General features: G+C 50.4%; 1 protein-coding gene across 1 annotated transcript in view; it reads left to right on the top strand.

Moving 5' to 3' along the window:
- Rptor (regulatory associated protein of MTOR complex 1) overlaps positions 1-21749 on the top strand; it is a 339150-nt gene that overhangs the window by 208839 nt on the left and 108562 nt on the right. The window contains 2 exon segments of the mRNA XM_047544108.1: positions 20050-20150; positions 20702-20846. Of these exon segments, the coding sequence (XP_047400064.1) occupies positions 20050-20150; positions 20702-20846 (246 nt within the window).

Below are 21749 nucleotides of genomic sequence, written 5' to 3'. Positions count from 1 at the left end.
GCTATTGTGAATTGAGCTGCTAAAAACATTGATGTGGCTGCATCACTGTAGTATGCTGATTTTAAGTCCTGTGGGTATAAACCAAGGAGTGGGATAGATGGGTCAGAAGGTGGTTCCATTCGAAGTTTTCTGAGGAATCTCCACAGTACTTTCCAGAATGGCTGCACCATCTGCAGTCCCACCAGCAATGTGTGAGTGTACCTTTTCCCCACATCCTTCTGCTGACTTTTTAAGGACTCCAAATGCTTTGTTTTGCAGATGGTTTTATTCCTTCATTCAGCTCCCTGTGTGGAACGTTCTGAGAACAGCTCTGTCACACAGAATGTGAGGGCCACTTGGCTCTATGTCACAGCTGGCTGGAGCAGTGACAGATGAGACAGGAGCGCAGGCCTTCAACTGAACCGCATTCACTTCCTTTGGGCCTAGTGGCCTGCAGAAGGGAAGTGATGTGTCTCCACCTGGACACCTGTCCTTTTCTGGGGCCCTCGTTCTGAGTCTGCGCAGGGAAGTCCTGGGTACAAGGCTGAAGTGGATGTGGCCAAAGCTAGGCTGCAAGTGCCTTTGCAGTTTCCTCATGGGCACATGTCCTTTGCCCACGTGTCCTTGCCCTCTGCTCCCAAAGATGTCCTTCTCCACTGTCTACCCTTAGTGTGCCAAGGGCCCAAGGCCGGAGCACTTTGGGATTGGAGCCTCAGCCCTGTGTCGGCATTTTGCTGCCTGCAGGGTGTGCAGCAGATGGCCACATGGCAAGGGCCTCCCTGGGGCGCTGCTGCGCCCGGGAAGGCCTGGCCCCGTCCTGCATGCTGGACCAACCCGGGCCTGCTGCCCCAGTGCAGGGCAGCCAGGCTCTCCCTGCCCCACGGTCACTGAGAGGTGGAAGCACTCCCTGCTTCCCACTCCTGCGGTGGCTCTGTAGCAGCTATGGTCTGTTCCAGTGGCTGCCTCACCACCGCTGCTCCAGGTCAAGGTTCCCCACCCGGGTTCCAAAAGCAGCCCCTTGCCAGCCTTTGTCGCTGCTGTCAGACGCACAGGGTGTTTTGTGAAGAGCCCCAGCACCAGAGGAGCCGAGATGGGCAGCCTATGTGTCTGTGTGGCTGTGTCCATCTTCACCGTGGCAGGCATCGTCTCTGGTGGAGGTGCAACAGGGCTAGCCTTCCTGGGGCCCCCTTCCCTCGTTGTCTTTGCTCACCTCGCCGCCCGATGGCTAGGCCTATTTGTACTGCTTGCTCATATTCCGGGTCCTTGAGAGAATAGCAGAACGATCCATGCTTAGAAATTAGGGGACATTCTTCAGGCCTCAGACGGCAATGAAGGACTTAAATGGTGCTAGAAACGTGGGTCCTGGAAAGCACTGGGGACCCAGGGTGCTGGGCCCGTTCCATGAAGCCCTTCGTCAGAACTCCCGTCACTGGAGGCTCGAAGCATACACAGACCATTCACCATCAGCATCGAGTTGTAAGCATGCATGAAAGGGGCCATCAGGCCAGCACCCGGAGCAGAACCGGCTGTCCGCTCGGAGCCCCGTCCTGGGTGGGCCTCTGCGCTGGCATGGGAACCTTAAGCAGATTTGTCCGTGGGTATGAGCACCCCTGGGCCAGGCCTCGCCGCATCCCCTCTTCTCGCCTTCACTAAGCCCTTGGAGGGCACTGCTGTTGTCGTCTGCCCTTAAAGCTGGGGAGCTGAGGTGAACAGGGGGTGGCCTAGGCCGTCAGTGAGGAGCAGGTAGAGCAGGGTGTGCCCGGCGGGCTCCTGCAGGCGGGCAGTGGATCCACACTGCCTTGCTGGGGCATTACACGGTGCACAGGCTCCGTGACCAGGCGGGAGTCTGCATGCAGAGGTAGTGTGCCCACTGCACAGAGGGCCCAGGTGAGAGGTGACTCCACGGTCAAGGCAGAGTCTTGGCGTGGATTTAGTTTGATAGGAAAACTTTCCAAAGATACAGGCTTGGCTCAAAACACACCATTCTTTGCAACATGAATATATTGTATTGGCTGCTTGAAGGTGAAAAATCAGTAACTCATTAGTGTGAGCCAGTCACTGATCAGATGAATGATGAGATACTGGAGGCTAATTGACAGGTGAAGTGGGGAAACAAACCCCGAGGGACAGCAGGGCGCAGAGAAAGCCAGCCACTGGCTCAGGCCTGGAGGCACAGTGCAGAGCAGAGCAGAGGGTCTCCCGGGGCCCTAAGATCTGCGCCCACCGTCTCCTGTGGCATCACCCTGGGGCGGGTGGCAGTAGTACCCATGCTTCGTCCCTGGCATGCCTCCAAGGTCAGGGGAGAAGACATGGTGCCCCAGGATCCCTCTGCTCTCAACACACGCCCCAGCAAGGCAGCCGTGGTGCCTCCTGACTGGCGAACCCGGGGAGGTCCAGTGAAGCCTGGAGTGCAGGTGGGCCTGCAGGGAGAGCGTCTTGAGAGCAGTGGCTGAGCAGGTACACGGCACAGAGCTGCCACTCCCTCACAGCGCTGCCCAAATCCTGGCCTTGTCTTCAGAACAAAGACCCGCAGCATGGCCTGCTGCATGCCAGCCTCTGGCGCTGATTTCATCTCCAGCTTGGAGGACCCCGGCGCAGGTCTGAGCGACTCTGTCCCACCTGGGTCCTGGGTGAAGGGTGGGATGTAGCGCCTCCTAACCGTCTGTGGCAGGGCTTGGGATGTTGGTGGGGAGGCAAGGTTACTTTGGACACGTCAGGAAGGTTCTTACAAGGGAAGGACATGACAGTTTCAAAGGGCAGATTCCACGTGGACATGGTAAAAGATGGGCCGCCTCGGCGTGGGCGCACTACCTGGCAGGAGGAAGGGAGTCTCCCTTCTGCTGGACACACAGCTACAAGGAGACCCCAGAGGGGCCTGATTGGGAGGTGGAGACCAGAACCTGCGCATGGAGTCTGGCGTCTGCTGTCTTCACAGGACCCCTGGAAAGCCAGGCTTGGCGAGGCAGAGGGGAGATGCAATGCACCGTTCTGTCCAGGTCCTGGGAGGGCGGTCAGAGGGCTCTCTAAGAATGCAGAGCCACCCCGGCCCACTGGCCGTACATGCTGCTGGCGGGGCCTGGCCGTCAGGAGCCCTCGGTCTGTGTTGAAGTAGCACCTGGCAACAGCCACGCAGTACAAGAGCGTTGAACCCCAGTTGCGTTCGCCCACTCCTGACTCCCACACAGTTCTTCTCATTTCATTTCCTCTAAACTTTCGTAACCCCAGAGTTAATGCCAGGGTTCCCCCACATTCACACCTCTCGTCTTTCCCTCCTGCCCCTCAGCTGCCCTCTGAGGGTGCTGGTTTCTAACCTTACTGCAGGCCTGCTGGTGAAACACTGTTTTTATTTGTTTGAAAATGCTGCGGTTTCCTCTTCAACATTTAAAGATGTCTGATAAATCCTCCCGTGACCTAGGCGGCAAAGCTCGATGCGCTCTGTGGATGGTGTGGCGCTGTCACAGCAAGTCCCGTGTCCCTGGGCTCCGCCCCTCTCCTGAGCCACGCCAGGCCTTTCTCCACTCTTCCAGAGCTGCACAAATGGAGGGCTGCAGGATGCTGTCTGTGCAGCCGCTTCTCCCGCGTGGAGCTTGGTGAGCACCCCCTGTGCCAGGGTCTCCCCTTCACAAGTCGCCTGTGCCCTCTGCCTCTCACCTGCTGCTGGGCGTTCCGGGCATCTTGGTCCTCACCAACAGCGGCCACAAACACAACGTGGGTCCCGCTGCGGCTTGGGTGGCTGCCTCTGGGTTGGCACCTTGGTGTCTGACGGACGGTCTTGGAGCAGGGCTGGACCCATGTGTAGAACTCCCACGTGTCCCTGAGCCTACAACCATCCTCCCAGGTGCTGCCCGGGCTGCTGCCTCTGAGGTCAGGCGCACAGGCATCCTGAGCACTGTGATTCGCATTTGCTAAGCAGCCTTCCCCTTGCTGCTGGTCATTACTTTATGCTCTTTAATAAAATGCACGCTCAAGTCTCTTGCCAGTTTTAAAGTTGTGCTGTCTTCATGTGTCTTTGTGTGGGACACGGCCTTAGATCTCTGTATCGTGAGTGTTTTTGCCCAGTCTGTGCCTTGGGCCTCCATTCTCAAAGCAGTCCTTGGAAGAACGAAAGCTTTTCATTTTGATGAAGTCTGATTTAGCAGTTTTTTTTCTTTTATAGTTTGTGCTTTCTAAGTCCCACCTAAGAAATCTTTGCCTGATCCACCCACAGCTTTGGAGATTTCTTCAAAGTGTTTGTGTAATTTTACAGTTTATCTTACGTTGAAGTTTGTGATTGTTCAAGTTAGTCTTTGTATGCAGTAGGCATTAAGGTTAGAGGCCATCCTTTTTCGTGTGGGTATTGAGCGTGTGTGGAGGAAACTTGTTCTCACTGGACGCTGGTAGGCAGAGGCCGTTTGATGCTGTAGTTCCCTGGTCCCGTTCTCTGCTGATCTGTGTGTGTCCTCAGGCAGTGCCACACCGTCTTGGTTGCGGTAGCTGTGTTGTGTCCTGTCCCCTGTGAAGTGGCTTTGGCTCTCCTGTCCCCTCACATTTCCCATCAACCTAGGACCAGCTTGTTCTGACATGAATCCTGCTGAGATTCTGACTGGGGTCCCGCAGGATCCTGGATCAACCTGGGGCATTCGCCATCTCAGGGATACTCGGCTCTTTTTCCACGAGCATAGCACAACTATCTAAAGGTTTTAAAAGCTGTCTCAGCAGTTTGCAGCCTCGTTGTCTGCTCCTCCTTTTGTCTTGTCGTCATCCTGCCACTTCCGCCAGTGCCCTGGGCCCCTCCCCTGTGGTGTTGTGAAGTGCTCCTTTGGGTGGAGGGGATTCGGGGGATTCTGAGGCACTGCCTGCCTCAGCCACCCATTGGGATCCCCGGCTGCTTTGCTGATGCTGACTGGGGCGTGGCCAGCAGGTTGAGACAGGGAGCCCAAAGAGCTATCGAGGGAAGTCACCTGTGTCACATGTTCTTCTGGACAAGCCTTCCTCTTGCCATGTGGTCGCTGCGGGCGTCTGTGGGATGGGGCGGGGCACGCCTGCGCCCTGTGGACCCCTCTTGCCCCGTCTGTGTGTGCTCTCGCTCCAACCCTCCGTCAGGTTGGCACCGAGTGCCATGGTTGATCTTGCCAGCCACTGTGCTTCACTCACTCATCCCTTTTAACTTAACCCAGGAAAGTGGGTCCTTCCTGACATTTCACAGATGAGGGAGCCGGGCTTGGAAAACCTGGAGTTGTGCAAATACCGGGTATGAGTCCCAGAGTCAAACCCTGGTGCAGTCTAGGCCTGCACCTCAGCCTTGGTGTGCTCCGTCCTGCCCCGCGCATCCCAGAGTCCCTGTCTGATTTACCTGTTTACTCACTACGCTTCTGTTAGGGCCAAGCGTGGTCCTCTCCCTAACCACCACGTGCGATTTAGGTGTCCTGGTGCCTCGTGGTTTCAAGTATATGCATCTTGCAAACAATTCACTTCAGGTTCTGTTTTTGTTTAATCACAGCATGTCAAAATGTAATTGATTTTTGCATAATGATCTCAATTTGCATAATGATCTCTAAACTTGCTGACCTCGCATTGATTCTTTTTTTCTAATATTTAATTATATATTTATTTTAATTTTTCATACACGTACATGGGGTAGCAATGTCTGTCTCATCCTACCGTCCTTCCCATCCTCACTGCCCCCCCACTCCCCTCTGCATGATCCAAAGTTCCTTCTTTCTTCCCTACCCACCCCCCACTATGGATCAGCATCCACTTATCAGAGAAAACATTTGGCCTTTGGTTTATTGGGATTGCCTTATTTCACTTAGCATGATATTCTCCAGTTCCATCCATTTACCTACAAATGCCATAATTTCATTCTTCTTTAAGGCTGAGTAATATTCTATTGTGTATATGTACCACATTTTCTTTACACAGTCATCTGTTGAAGGACATCTAGGTTGGTCCTATAGTTTCACTATTGTGAATTGAGCAGTAAAAACATTGATGTGGCTGCATCACTGTAGTATGCCAGTTTTAAGTCCTTTGGGTATAAACCGAGGAGTGGGATAGCTAGATCAAATGGTGGGTCCATTATAAGTTTTCTGAGGAATCTCCATACTGCTTTCCAAAGTGGTTGCACCAATCTGCAGTCCCACCAGCAATGTGTGAGTGGACCTTTTTCCCTACATCCTCGCCAACATTTATTGTTGCTTGTGTTCTTGATAATTGCCATTCTGACTGAACTGAGATGAAATCTTAGAGTCATTTTCATTTGCAATTCTCTAATTTCAAGAGATGATGAACAATTTTTCATGTGTTCTTTGATCAGTTGTGAAGTGTCTGTTCAGTTCCTTAGCTCATTTATTGATTGGGTTTTTTTTTTTTTTTTTTTTTTTTTTCGTGTTAAGTTTTTTGAGTTCTTTATTATATCCTGGAGATTAGTGCTGTATCTGAGGTGAGTGGGGTAAAGATTTTTTCCCCATTCTGTAGGCTCTCTCTTCACATTATCGATTGTTTCCTTTGCTGAGAAGCTTTTTTAGTTTGAATCCATCCCATTGATTCTTAATTTTACTTCTTGTGCTGACTTCTTGTTAAGGCAGTCAGGTCCTAAGCCAACATGATGAAGATTTGGGCTGACTTTTTCTTCTAATAGGCGCAGAGTCTTTGTTCTAGTGCCCAAGTCTTTGGTCCACTTTGAGCTGATTTTTGTGCAGGGTGAGAGATAGGGGTTTAATTTCATTTTGTTTACATATGGATTTCCAGTTTTCCCAGCACCATTTGTTGAATAGGCTATCTTTTCTCCAATATATATTTTTGGCACCTTTGTCTAGTATGAGATAACCATATTTATGTGGGTTTGTCTCTGTGTCTTCTGTTTTGTACTAGTGGTCTACATGTCTGTTTGGAGGCCAATACCATGCCATTTTTGTTACTGTTGCTCTGTAATACAGTTTAAGGTCTGGTACTGTGATGCCTCCTGCTTCACTTGTCATGCTGAAGATTGCCTTGGCTATTCTGGGTCTCTTATTTTTCCAAATGAGTTTCATAATTGATATTTCTATTTCTGTGAAGAATGACTTTGGGATTTTAATTGGAATTGCACTGAATCTGTATAGCACTTTTGGTAGTATGGCCATTTTGACAATATTAATTCTGCCTATCCAAGAGCATGGGAGGTCTTTCCATCTTCTGAGGTCTTCTTCAATTTCTTTCTTTAGTGTTCCCTAGTTTTCATTGTAGAGGTCTTTCACCTCTTTTGTTTGATTCCCAAGTATTTTATTTTTGTCGAGGCTATTGTGAATGGGGCAGTTTTCCTAAGTTCTCTTGCAGTGGATTTGTCGCTTATGTGTAGAAATGCATTTGATTTGGGGGTATTCATTTTATATCCTACTTTGCTGAATTCATTTATGAGTTCTATAAGTTTTCTGGTGGAAATTTTTGGATCTTCTAAATATAGAATGATGTTGTCAGCAAATAGGGATAGTTCAAGTTTTTCTTTTCCTATTCATATCCCTTTAATTTCTTTTGTCTGTCTGATTGCTCTGACTAGAGTTTCAAGGATGATCTTGAATAGAGTGGCAAAAGAGGGCATCCCTGTCTTGTTCTAGTTTTTAGAGGGAATGCTTTCGATTTTTCTCCATTTAGAATGATGTTGGCCATGGGTGTAGCATAGATGGCTTTTACAATGTTGGGGTATATTCCTACTATCCCTAGTTTTTCTAGTGTTTTGAACATGTAGAGTTGCTATATTTTGTCAAATGCTTTCTCTGTATCTATTGAGATAATCATATGATTCTTGTCTTTAAGTCTATTGATGTGATGCATTACATTTATTGATTTCCGTATATTGAACCAAACTTGCATTCCAGGGATGAATCCCACTTGATCTTGGTGCACTCTTTTTAAAATATTTTTGTATGTGGTTTGCCAGGATTTTATTGAGAATGTTTTTAAATCTATATTCATCAGGGACGTTTATCTGAAGTTTTCTTTCCTTGATGTGTCTTTGTCTGGTCTTGGTATCAGGGTGATACTAGCCTCATAGACTGAGTTTGGAAGGGTTCCCTCCTTTTCTATTTCATGGAATAATTTGAGGAGTATTGGTGTTAATTCTTCTTTGCAGGTCTTGTAGAACTTGACTGAGAATCTATTTGGTCCCAGGCTTTTCTTGGTTGGTAGGCTTTTGATGGCATTCTCTATGTCATTGCTTGAAATTGATCTGTTTTAATTGTCCTCCTACATCAATTCGGGTAGATCAAATGTCTCTAGAAATTTGTTGATGTCTTTAAGTTTTTCTGTTTTATGTGAGTATAAATTTTCAAAATAGTTTCTAATTATCTTCTCTTTTTCAGTAGTATCCATTGTGATATTTCCTTTTTCATCATGAATTTTAGTAATTTGAGTTTCCTCTCTCTCTGTTAGTGTGGCTAAGAGTTTATCAATTTATTTATTTTTTTCAAAGAACCAACTTTTTGTTTTGTCAATTTTTTTAGTTGTTTCTTTTGTTTTAATCTCATTGATTTCTGCTCAGATTTTAATTATTTCCTGTCTTCTGCTGCTTTTGGTGTTGATTTGTTCTTTTTCTAGGACTTTGAGATATAATGTTAGGTCATTTATTTGTTGACTTTTTATTATTTAATGTATGAGCTCAGTGCAGTGAACTTTCCTCTTAGCACTGCCTTCATAGCCTCCCAGAGATTTTGATATGTTGTATTGGTATTCTCATTTACCTCCAAGTATTTTTTAATTTACTCCTTGATTTCTTCTTTTATCCACTCATCATTCAGTAGCACGCTACTTAGTCTCCAGGTGGTGGACTTGCTTCTATTTTTTATTTTATCATTGAGTTATAGTTTCATTCCATTATGATCTGATAGAATGCGGGGTAGTATTTCTTTTTCTTTTTTTTTTTTTGTATTTGCTGAGAGTTGCTTTGTGGCATAACATCGTCTATTTTAGAGAAGGATCCATGTGCTGCTGAGAAGAAAGTGTATTTACTCAATGATGGATGAAATACTCTATATATGTCTGTTAAGTTTAAGTCATCGATTATATTATCTAAATCTATAGTTTCTTTGTTTAGTTTTTGTTTGGAAGCTCTATCCAGTTGTGAGAGAGGCATTTTAAAGTCACCCAGTATTATTGTGTTGTAGATGCTCTGTTGTTTGGGGCATACATATTTACGATTATTACATCTTGTTGGTGTATGGTTCCCTTGAGCAGTATGAAATGTCCTTCTTTGTCCCTCTAACTGTGGTTTGAAGTCCACTTTGCTGTGAGACTGGAAACCCCTGCTTGTTTATGTGGTCCATGTGAGTGATATGTCTTTTCCTAGGAGGTGAGTCTTCTGAAGACAGCATAGTGTTGGCTCTTCTTTTTTTTTTTTTTTTTTTTTTAAATCCAATCTGCCAGTCTATGTCTTTAGATTGATGAGTTTAGGCCACTAACATTCATGGTTATTATTGAGATATGATTTGTGTTCCCGGCCACTTGGGTTTTTTTTTTTTTTTTTTTTTTTTTTTTTTTCCTTACTTGACTTAGTTTCTCCTTTGATTGACCTTTCCTTTAGTGTAGTTCCTTGCTTTGCTGGTTTTCTTTTTTTTTTTTTTTTTTTTTTTCATTTCCTCCTCTTAGAATATTTTGCTGAGAATGTTCTGTAATGCAGGCTTTCTAGTTGTGAATTCTTTTGACTTTTGTTTATCATGGAAGGTTTTTATTTCATCTTCATATCTGAAACTTAATTTTGCCAAATATAAAATTCTCGGTTTGCATCCGTTTTCTTTCAGAGTTTGGTATGTTATTCCAGGATCTCCTGGTATTGAGCATCTGGTTTGAGAAATCAGCTGAGATCCGAATTGGTTTTCCCCTATATGTGATTTGATTTTTTTCTCTCAGTCTTTAAAATTGTATCCTTATTCTGTATGTTAGTCATTCTCATTATAATGTGCCTCGGTGTGGATCTGCTGTAATTTTGTACATTGGGGGTCCTATAAGCCTCTTAAAGTTGATTTTTCCATTTCATTCTTTAGATTTGGGAAGTTTTCTGATATTATGTCATTGACAAGATTGTGCATTCCTTTGGTTTGTATCTCCATGCCTTCATCTATTCTGACAGATCTTAAATTTGATCTTTTCATGTTATCCCATATTTCTTGGAAGTTCTGTTCATGGTTTCTTACCATCTTCTCTGTGTGGTCAACTTTATTTTCAAGAGTGTATATTTTTGTCTTCATTGTCTGAGGTTCTGTTTTCCAAGTGGTCTAGTCTGTTGGTGATACTTTCTATCGAATTTTAAATTTGGTTTATTGTTTCGTTCATTTCAAGGATTTCTGCTTGATTCCTTTTTACAATCTCTGCCTCTTTATTGAAGTGATCTTTCACTTCCTGTATTTTCTCTCCAATATCATCCTTTATTTCAAATATCAGTCTGTGTATTTTCTAAACTTCTCTGCCATTTCTTCTACTGGGTTGTCTGTGGGTTCTGTTGTTGAACATCTTGGTTTGTCTGAGGCGCTTTGTTGCCTTGTTTTATCGTGTTGTTTGTGTGTCTTCTCATCTAGTGGTGTGAAGCTGAGGCATACAGATTCTACCCTGTGGTCTTTTAGTGTCCCTGAAGGCTTCCAGTACTTTTCCTGTGGTACTGTGACAGTGGACATCCAGGCAACAAGAGGGCAACAAGCAATCCACCGGTAGTCTGCGGGTGGTTTGCAGGTAAGAGCGGATGATCAACGGGTGTAGGTCAGGTGGTGGGCAATGGGTATGTGAAAGGTGAATAATGGACAAGCAAGAGGCAGGCATGTGGGCAAATGGCAGATGATAGGTGGCAGTCAGTGAGCAGTCTCCACTCGAAAGGCAGGCTATATGCTGGCAGCTAACAGTGATCACAGCAGCTGAAGGGGTAAACAGCAGGGGATTGGTGGGCAGCGACAGCTGTCTCACAGAGAAAACAGCATCTCCTCTGCTTGAATCCTGAGTTACAGAGCGACAAGGAAGATAAGGAATGCAGCCTCCCTCTCGTCCGTCATCTTGGATCTCCACATATTGGTTCTGATAGCTCTTTTGTAGGTTCCTTAACATTGAGTATGGGTATAATTATATCATCTGCAAATACATAAGTTTTCCTTCCTTCCAACTTTTCTGTCTATAATTTCTTTTTCTTTATCTATAGTGCCACCCACTGCCTCTGGTGCAGTGTTAAATAAAAACAATAAAACTGGGCACCAACCTCTGATCTCAAGGAGCATTTGAGGGGAACGTGTTGGGCTGTGCCCTTAAGTAGAACTTGGGCTGTGGCTTTTTCATGGGTGTCATTAGCAGTTTGAGGAAGCTCCTCCTGCTGGCTTTGCAGGAGTGTTCCTCCCAAGCCAGTGTGGAGATGTTGATGCTTCCCTGCATCCGAAATGGTGTGCTTATTCTCCTTCCTTCTCTTGGTAGTCGTGTTGTCTTTGATGTTGAGATGTCACCTCTCGGGTCCCTGTGGCTCACTCCGCTGGGTCCCGATGTGTTACTCTTTGATACATTGCTGGATTCCACCTACTGATGTTCCCACGACTCGCACCCGTGCCTTCTCCACCCCTGGGAACAGCCATGCCTCTCGGAAGTCTGACCTCAGTGGACTGGGCCTCTGTGCAGTCCATCCCTTCCCCTGCACAACATTCCCCTGGAGGGAGTGGCTGCTCCCTGCTGCTGTGCCTCTGGTCCCTCTTGTGAATCTCCATTGTCTACTTAGAGTGTTTTAGGTTAAGCTTTCCCAAGTTAGTTCAAGGTGTGCTTTTGTTCTCATGACCAGACCTCACTAGTGTGTGTCCCTTTGAAAATTACTTGTACTTCTTTCTTTTGTTTTCGGCACTGCTGCCTGGCTGGGCCTGCATGGCCATCCTCTACAGCCACCCTGCTGTGTGTCTGTAGCACTGTGGCCTGCGTGTTGCAGACTGGACTATGTGCCCCCAGTTTCGTGTGCTGAACACCTGTTGGCCCGCGTGCTAGTGTTCGGAAGTGCGCCCTTTGGAGATGGCTCGGTGGAGATGAGGCCTGATGAGTAGGATCTTCACGGTGGGACTAGGGCCCCAGAAGAGGAAGATTCCCCTGAGGGCATGTGAGACACCAAACAGAAACCATTGTTCTCGGGTTGTCCGTGGGACTGCACTCGAGTGTCCATGGGAACAACCTGGGAAACCACAGCTCAATGTCACAGGCCCCTGTGTGTTGAACTAATGTGACTTCCTGCACATTCTGCAGCCCAGAGGAGAGGTATGCTTCTCTGACTTTAAAATCACAGAACATTCAGACTAATACCAAGTGTTATGAGTTGTCAACTGTGGGTTTTATGTACATTGGATGTGACTGAGACATCTGTGAGTGGCTAGAGTCTTAGCACTATATGTAAGTTCAGGTGATAACCAGGGTGGTGGCACTTACCTGTAATCCCAGCGACTCGGGAGGCTGAGGCAGGAGGGTGGCAAGTTCAAGGCCAGCCTCAGCAACTTGGTGAGACTCTGTCTCAAAATTCAAATAAGGCTGGGGATGTTGCTCAGTGGTAGAGACTTGCCTATCACGTACAAGGCACTGCGTTCATCCCCAGCACTGAAAAGAATAAGGTTCAGGCAATACTAGAGAAGGTTGTGTTGTGTTACATTTTAAGTAAGGAGATCCTGAAAAGAATATCACAGGCATGTGTCTACATCTGGCTCAGGAGAATATTAGCTTATGGAAAGGTACATTTGCAAGCCTCACAAATTTGTTGTCTGGTACATTATTTCCAACCTTCAAGTTTCCTTTCCCCTGGAGTGGCACTTTTGCATCAATTGAGAACATACATGTGTGGGTTTTGTACGTGTGGTTTCAAGGCAGCGTGCATCGATGGAGAGCACACAAGGTCGTGGATTCCCACCGAGCTCGGTGAGCCCCTTGGTCCCCTCAGTCCTGCAGGCTGAGCCACTTTCTGGAACAGAGAGCTTCTACCTACTAGAGATCTGACCACATGCTGACCTGCATTTCCAACAGAACTGCCTCTAAAAAAAGTTGCCAGGCTTCCTCCCCGTGCTGCTTGCAAGGTGGCGATTCTCAGTTGTGAATGGACCGGCCTGGGGTCCTGCACCATCGAGTCACTTACATCCAGCAAAGGGAAGGTGCACCCTGCTGCAGCTGAATCAGTCTAAGCTACGGATGTGGAAAGCAGCCCACTTCTAGAATGTCCTCCCTGTCAGGAGTACCTGCTCTAACCTCCCTCTTGTTTAAAAAAGAGAAAGTTTTATTTTTCTTCATTACACAAGGACTATGTTTTTAGCAGGTGCATTGTTAGATGTAGACAAGCAGAAAGGATTAAAAATCACTCATGACATCTGCCCTGTCATGGTAATCATTGTTAATACTCCATTGCGTACCTCTCCAGACCATTCTAAGTGTATCCGTAGGTGTTTTTAACAAAAATGCAGCCCTTCTTTATAAAGTGAATTGTTTCAGTGTATTTCAGATCATTCAGTTCTGTACACAGAAACACCTCGAGGGATGGTCACCAAAATGCACCTGGCGGTGCTCAGACAACAGACCTGGGCTGTTTGTCTTATCTTCTTGTCTCTTTGTATTTCCACTTGAGCATTTTGTTGGTGCTGCAGTTTTTCGCTGAGCCTCGTGTGCACACGTGGCCTGTGGTCATTCAGTGGGACTTCAGCACTGGACATCCTTCTGCAGGTACTTCATCGTCCTCGCCCTCACAGAGCTCCCAGGCCAGTGGAGACATGGCCTGGACAAGCGTCCTCGAGGCAGAGATGCCTACCCCACTCTGGGACTGCAGCCTCACAGGCTCCGGGCAGAGTAGCAGGAGGTAGCAGGCAAAGGTGTCCTGCGGAGGCCAGCCTGCTGGAGGCGGAGGGCGCACGGCAGGAAGTCAGTGCAGGGCATCTGGTGGTGACAGGTGGGTATGCTAGAGAGTGTTGCACCAGGAGGAAGGGGCCTTGGTGACAGCCGGGGTAGCGTCAGGACAGTGAGTGCAGGCTGCTGCCTCGCCGTCTCGCCTCTGCCCGCTGGCGCTCCAGGAGTGGCACTGCACCCAAGGGATGCAGGGTTGTCAGGCAGTAGCCCTTGTCCACGACCAGGAAGGAAGCTGGCCCCTGCAGACCTGGGAGGGCTGCCTGTGCCTCTGCTGTTCAGCCAGGTGCTAAGCCTGCCCAGAGCAGAGCCCAGCCTCACCAGAGAGCTGAGACAGACCTGAGCCCGCACAGCTGGAGGGCCTGGGTGGCATCCTGAGCTGCCACACTGCGATAGAGTCGGGATTCTATTCATGGGGCCATGGAGAGCCGTCGGCATGAGTGGGAGCAGTTGTTTTTTAAGTAGAAGTAACGTGACTCAGATTTGTGGGCTGTTTAGATTATGCAGTGTGCTCAGCACTCTGCCAGAAACTACAGGGAGATTGACATATATCGAGGAAAGGAAGTCGTTGCCCGTGGGACCATACTGCAGCATTACACAGAAAGCAGGCCCGGTGGAGCAGTGCCAAGGAATAAGGGAATGTGTGCGCAGGCTTCGCGGGGGCACGCTGGCCAGGTCTGCCTGTCTCTGAGGCTCGCCAGCCTGGCACTGCTTCTTCCCAGGGCCTTGGCCTTGGCTCTGGGGCTAGAGGCTGCCCCAGCTGTGGGCATGGACAGCACAAGCAAACTGCAGGCTAGAGGGAGCACAAGAGAGGGGGCTGGAGCACAGGATAGGGGCTGGAGCACCAGGTGGGGACCAGAGCACATTTCACAAGTTTGTCATATCATATCAGGTGGTTATCAACAGTCTGAAGGCCACATGGGCTTGTCCAAGTTTGAGGGACAGAAGTCTTCACCCATCTGAGACCTGACCACGGGGATGCTCAGCCCACACGCCTTCAGCCAGGGAGCTCTGCTGCCTTTTGTCCTGAGTGAGACTTTAAATAGAGGCAGCAAAAAATAATCGCAAGCCCCTGCAGCCACCGAGGACTGCAGACTCATGAACAGAGCTGCATAGGTCCCCACGGGAGGGAGCCTCTTTGGGCTGACAGACGGGGCTCCTGCAGGAACCCTGAGCTGTTTGGTTGAGGACTGAGGACATACCCTTGAGTAGGTCTCCGACGACCCGAGCCTCCAAGAAGAGACTGGTGAAGCAGGGGCTTGCAGCCAGGAGGTGGCAGTGCTGGTGCCAGCGGAGAGCTTGGCGTTAATCCTTCTAGATTCACGCTGTGGGGGAAGTAAGCACAGGAACACCTCTCCCCGTGCGCCAGGAGGGATCACCTGGCCGCCCAGCAGCAGGTCCAAGGTGGGCTGGCAGTGCTGGGTGTGCAGCATGCCCGGGGTCACAGGGCCAGCGGGTGGGGGAGGAGCCAAGGGCGGGCAGGGAGGGCATTGGAATCAGGCTGAGGGGCAGGGCAGGGGTGAGGACTGCGGCCAGAACTCAGCGACGGCCGAGTCAGGTCAGGAACAGGGAAGAGAGGTACCACCTGGCCTCAGAGAAGGAGGAGCAGTTGAAAACAGGCTCCCAGGGAGCCTCAGGGTCCCAAATGTCAGGTCACTTTGTGCCAAGCCAGAGGTCTCTGCTCCCGTCCTGCACCTGCTGAGCCCCGCATCCCATAGCACGGCCCTCCCTGGTCTCCAATCATGCTGGTGGAACTGGCCATGTGTGGTTGTCCTCACCTTGTGTCTAGCACCAGGGCACCCTCGAGGAGGTCACCTTGGGGTGAGGGGGGACTGTCGGGTTGACCAGGTGGGTGGCACCTGTGTCATGCAGCACCACATGTGGCAGGAGGCATGTCAGTCCTGGTGGCAGAGGTGGTTGTGACTGCTGATGCTGGGTAGGATCTGAGCCCAGGGGAGGTTGGATAGCTGGCCTAGGGTCCCAGATTTGGGCCCATGTCTATCGGCATCAGAGTCAGGTTGGCCCTGCTGCTCAGTCTCAAGTTGAAATCAATTTGTGGAGACCCATGGAATCCAGGCCACAGCCTGTGAACATAGGTATCCTGCCTTCAGCCACTTGGTTCTCCAGGTCCTTGGTGCTCAGTCATAACTGAGGGAGGCTGTTGTAGTGGACAGAGAAAGGCTACCAGTGTCTAGAGGAAGGAAGGACATCACAGGAGGAGACCTGGGAGCAAGAAGCATCCACGCGGCGCACAGGAAGGCAGTCTGGGCCTGAAGCAAGTCCTGGGAGCCCTGCCGATGTCAGTGTGCACATGGGTTGCAGACACGGTGTGGTGGCAGCCGAGGGGCAGAGGTGGTGGAACCCCACTTGGTGTGCCACAGGAGCTGATGGGGCCTGCTGAGAGTTCAGAGGAGAGTCCACAGTGAGAATAGGAACCGAAGGGGATGGGCAGGTGACCCTAGCCACCTGGAGGTTTGTGTGTGAGCAGGCCAGGGTCAGGGCCCGGCTGGATGGCTTATCCTCACAGGAGTGGAGCCAGCAGAAAGGCAGGCACTGGCAAGGCCCAGGTTGACAGGAAGCCCCTGAGACAAGGAGAAGCCAAAGGGAGACAACTGGGCATCCAGGCATTGAAGAGATGTCATTCAGTGTCCCCATGCTGGTTCCTAGGGGGTGGCTGGTGAAGGAGCAGGGTGCCTCTGGTAGAGAAGAGGCTTCAGGGACAGGGGTGGGCAGCAACCTGGGGGCCATCAGGAAGTGTCAGGGAGAATGAAGGGGCTTGAGAGGAAAAACGCCAGGTGGGCATTCAGAGCTGGCCCCGTGCTACGAGGTCATCATGCCCCTGGGAGTGTGGGCGCTGACGAGCGTCAGTGTGTGGCAGAGCTGGGGTAGCAGTGCCAGCCTTGGTGTCGAAGTCGAGGAAGGGGGGTCCTGGGCAGAAGCTGGAAGCCGCCCGGGGGAAGGTGAAGACAGGCCCTGGTGTGGTGCGGTGGCGTTGGGGGAGGCTTCCTGGCTGGTGGCTGTGTCTGCTGAGGAAGTGGGACCCGTTTTATTTTAGTCCCCATGTGGCACATAAGGTTAGCCTTCGTGACTCAGCAGAGGCGCAGGACGAGAAGTTGCCCAACCGCAGCACAGCTGGGACTGGAGTCGCGCTCTTCTCATCTTCCAGTCTGGCGGTGTGTTCCTGAACCACCGCTCCTCCGCTTCCACGTAGAACTGCCCTTGGAAACGAGGAGATTCTCGGGGTCAGAGGAGGTCTGGTGCAGTGTGGCCGTTGGGCCATGCTCCAGCCGCCTGTTTCCCTCCAGCTCTCACTCGGGTCTTAGGTACACAGAGGGAAGCCCAGATGGTCTCTGGCTGAGCCTCTTCTCAGTGACACAGGGAGCAGGGAAGGGACTCAGTCCCCCTCCATCGTTCCCAGAAGCAGCTGCGTGCGAGCGAGTGGAGATGCCAGCGCCAGCAGCCTGACTGGCCTGCGCCTCATGTGAGCTGGGAGAGCCAGGGAGCCCTTGGGACCTTGTGAGGGTGCTCAGCTCTTCATCGCTCCACCAGTGGTTGTCACAGGAGTGACATTTTTGAAAACGCCACTAAATGCACCCTGACCGTCAGCCAGCCCCTCTTCTCAGTGGTGTGACTGTGCGGTGAGGGTGTCGTGGTGGGTGCTCTGTAGGCAGGTCCTCTGCTCAGAACGCAGTCCCTTTCACCAGAGGCAGGCCCCAGAAGGCAGTGGGGAGTGTGTCAGTGTCACCTAATTTGAGGACATGGGCTCACGTGAGCCAGGTGCTTGCCCAGGTTTGACAGTGGATGGTGGTCAGATGGTCTGACTGTGACAGCCCGTGTACTTGGACCTCCCAGGACCGGGGCTGAGCAGGCCAGGGAACCGCAACTTGTTTGTTCCCTTGGTTCACGAGGACCCAGTCATCGTGGGAACGTGTAGACACCATACGAATGCAGACAGGAAGGGCGTTCGCCCACCGCAGTCTGCAGTTCACCCTTCCCATCGTCCTGCCCTTCCATGGTGGACTCACTCTGTGCTCAGGATGTGCGTGTTCCCTCATGCTGTTCCAGCACCCACGAAGAACCTTTCAGCACCTGGTCGCCATTCCTGGCAGCTATTCTGCGATCCATCTACTCCATCCCCTCTTACTGCCCACAGCCCATTTCTGGGGTCTCACACTTGTAGTCAGACTGCACTGTGGACTGTGGTACCTCTGCTGTGCCCAATCAGGCTTCTGGGTTGCCACCACACCCGACCTGTGGTCCCCTTTGACTTCTCTGATGTGTACTTGTGTGATAAATGGGGACTGTGTGTGGGACTGCTCTCGCTGGGTCCTGCTGTGAGTCACAGAGCCTGAGGGTGGCTTGGGAACCCAGGACTTGCAGCTGGCGCAGTAGCCAACTGTAGTTGGGCAGTCTCGGGAACACCGAGCAGGCCAGGAGGAGGTACTCGGACAAGGGTTCCTGATCCTCTCCCTCACACACTCTGGCATTGATGCTGATCCCAGGTGAGCTCTGGCCTCACAACCAGAGTTCTTTACCTGCGCTGCTTCGAGGAAGAAGGTGCACCCAGCAGGCCCGACGCTGAGAAGGGGCAGTGTTCCTGCCGCATGTCATTGACAGTCCCATCTGTTTTGGGGTTTTAGCATCTGTCTCTCATCTGCAGACCCAAGATGCGAGTGACCGTCTCAGGTCTCCTCGCCTGGCCTACGCCTTTTTTTCTTTTTTTCATCACCCAGGCACAGACTGGGGCTCAAGGTCTGCCAGGACCTCTGGAGAAGTGCCTCCAGCTATTCGTGCTGTGCCACACACCCTCACCCAGCCTTCAGGCGGAGCTCGCCGGAGGGCAGGCACGGCTCTTTCCCTGGTGGCTCCCAGCCCCGTTGTCCCATGGCAGAGCTGTGATGGGCAGCACGGTCACCCAGCACGTGGCAGTGCATTGGCCCTCTCCACACTGTGTGAGCTGGGCGAGGAGCATAAGGGGAGGAAGCACGGCAGTCTGCGAGGCCCTGTGCTTCCTCGTGAGTGGCAGGTCCCTCCTGACACCTGCACAGCCCATGGAGTCTCTTGGCACCATCCGGGCTGCATCCAGCCCCAGGGCCACTGTCTGAAGCTCCTCCTGGGAGCCTGTGTCTGCCTGCAGGGGTGGATGCCTTCCTCAAGCTTGAAAGCTTTCTCTGGAGACTTCTGTTGCCACGTTGGCAGCAGTTTGGCCCTGGGGAATAATGCTGGTTTCTTTATCTCCATTTTCTTGCCCTATCACTAAGCCTGCTTGAGGATGCAAGAAGTGAAAAGGCCTTCTGGGGAAGGAGAGGGCACACATGCTGTGGAGGCGTGTCATCAGCTTGGCCCGCTCCTCCCGTCTCTGAGACTCAGCCTCCCTGAGTGTCACTTGAGCAGACAGTGCCATCAAATGGGTGACCATGATGGGAGCTATTAATCTGTTCAGTCTTGTAAGTGGCAGGAATCACACTTGAGTCTCTAAACCAAATTACTGTGAACATTTTCCTTCTGGGAGAAAGAGAGCTTCCAGTCAGATATAATTAAGGTGCTTCCCGCAGGGTAAAATTAAGTTGCTGTGAAGCAGCAAGAAACCACTCTCAGTGCCTCGCGCTCACCGTCACTGCTGCTGGACGTGTTCTTCCTGCAGACAGGGCACAGCTGTGCCATCTCCTGAGATGCAGCTCTCTTTCCAGGGTCGCCTTCAAGAGGCCTTCCCCGAGCTCCCTTCCTGAAACACAGCATACTCATGGGCTCCTCTCCCCTCCGTGTGGTGCATCTCTGCCGTGCACACACTCACGACCTGTCACATGCCCATGTTTGTTGCTTATCAGTCCTTCCTGCTAGACTGTGAGCTCCCTGGGAATCTCTGTGGCCCTGTGCTCAGACCTGTCGTGTAGGGACAGGACTTCTTCCCCAGCCCTCTCGGGTTGACAGGACCCTTCTGCAGTGTTGGAGCCACAGGGAGAATTGTGGAACATGGTGCAGACCCCTCTTAGCAAAGTGCCACCTGGTTACCCTTGGGAACAGGAACTCGGTGGAACTACATGTGGCCAGCTAGGTCTCCATTCAGAGGCACCCGTGTAGATGTGGAGGGGGAAGGAAGGGAAAGGTGGAGGCTGAGCTTCTAGGGTGGAGCCTCTGGCCCGTGCCCGGCCTCTGCTGCCTCTGCTCTGAGCTTCTCCTCTGTGCACACCCTTTTAATTGCATGACAGTGCTAATAAAGTGCGCCGTCCTTTCTAGGATCCCTGGCCGACTGAATGACAGGAGGACTCCTCTGGGTGAGCTCAACTGGATCTTCACAGCAATCACAGACACCATCGCATGGAACGTGCTCCCCCGCGGTGAGGCTGCCTGGTGCTGCCGGGTAGAGGGAGAGAAGGCTGACAGATGCAGGAGAAGCTGGTGTGGGGCAGGCAGGGTGGGGGCAGTGTTGAAGCCAAAGGCAGGAGCCTACGAGGTCGCTGTGTGTCTGGAATGAGTGGCCAGGCGTCAGGGCCTAGAGCAGTGGCAGGTAGCAAGGCTTTCTGCATGAGCGTTCCCACAACCAAAATCCCTCTCGTAAGCCTTACCTGTTTTTGTTATTGGTGGGTTGGTATTTTGGGTATTTGTTCACATATATGTCTATATGTGTATATATGAACACGTGTGCTTGTGTGTGTGCTTAAGGATGTGTGACTATGTGGATGTGCACTCGTGTACTGTGCGAGCATGTCTGTGTGTCTGTGTATATGTGTGTATCTCTGTCCGTGTGTCTTTGCGGATGTGTGTTTGTATCTGTGTGTCCAGTGGGAAATGTGCATGTTCAATTTTTGATGGAAGTAAATTTGTGTGTTGAACTGTAAATGTGCAGTGGTCCCTGAAGACTCCTTTTTTATCATTTATCTACCCCCAGATCTCTTCCAAAAGCTCTTCAGACAGGACCTGCTGGTGGCGAGTCTGTTTCGAAATTTTTTGTTGGCAGAAAGGATCATGAGGTCATACAACTGCACCCCTGTCAGCAGCCCCCGTCTCCCGCCGACTTACATGCACGCGATGTGGTAAGTGTCTCAGGCCCATGGTGCTGCTGGTGGCTCGCTTCCTTGATGGCTCGCTCCTGCGGCTGCAGCAGTGCACGGGCAGGGAACTGCTTGTGCACCAGAGGGAGACACGTGGCCCCAGACTGAGGCAGGGCCGAACAGAGCTGCCCCGGGATCAGTGACTGTAGCCAGCCTCCTTCAGAACAAGGTCACCGAGAGCCTTTTTAGGTGGGCAAGGCAGTGGCATCAGCCCAACCATTCCCCACTTGGAGAGTGTCACTGTGCACAGGACTGGTAGCCTCACAGAGCTTCGTATCGAGGAAGAAATTGCCTCCTAAACTTGCAAAGTGCCTCAGAGTGCTCTGAGTGTGAAGACTGTTGGGTTGTGACCGGTTGATTTGTATGCTTATGAGTGCACACATGCAGAGCGTGACCTTTTATCACGGTGGATTATAATTTCTCCAATTGCCAGACTGCTGCTACTTAACACTAGTAACGTTCATAATAGTAGTAATAATAGTTTGGTTTTAACCTAGACATAGCTAAAGACACTTAGTGTTACGGGGCGCAACTTACAAACAGACCAATCACCACTGAGAAGTCCAAGTGTGAATCTTTATTAGCTGGCCAGCTTACTGTCTCAGGCAATGCCCCAAAAAATGGCTATTGGGAGAACATCCCCAACCACAGGGTTGCAGGGGTTTTTATACCCTAAATCAGTACATCAATCATAAGTGTCTGTTGCTATGATTCAAAATTGCAAACTAACATCATGAGATCTAAAATCATTAGCAGAGGGGGAAGTGGGTCAAAAAGACTTTACTTAGGTACAAACTAAAGAATGGTTACTAACATCTAGACAATCACTGTTGACATCACTGTTAACATAGTACATTGTTTAAGAAAATAGGAATCAAAAGAGAA

The sequence above is a fragment of the Sciurus carolinensis genome, chromosome 3 (assembly GCF_902686445.1).
Source record: "Sciurus carolinensis chromosome 3, mSciCar1.2, whole genome shotgun sequence".
NCBI lineage: Eukaryota > Metazoa > Chordata > Mammalia > Rodentia > Sciuridae > Sciurus > Sciurus carolinensis.
The sequence above is the reverse complement of the archived record's forward strand: the minus strand, read 5'-3'. Positions and strand labels throughout refer to the sequence as shown.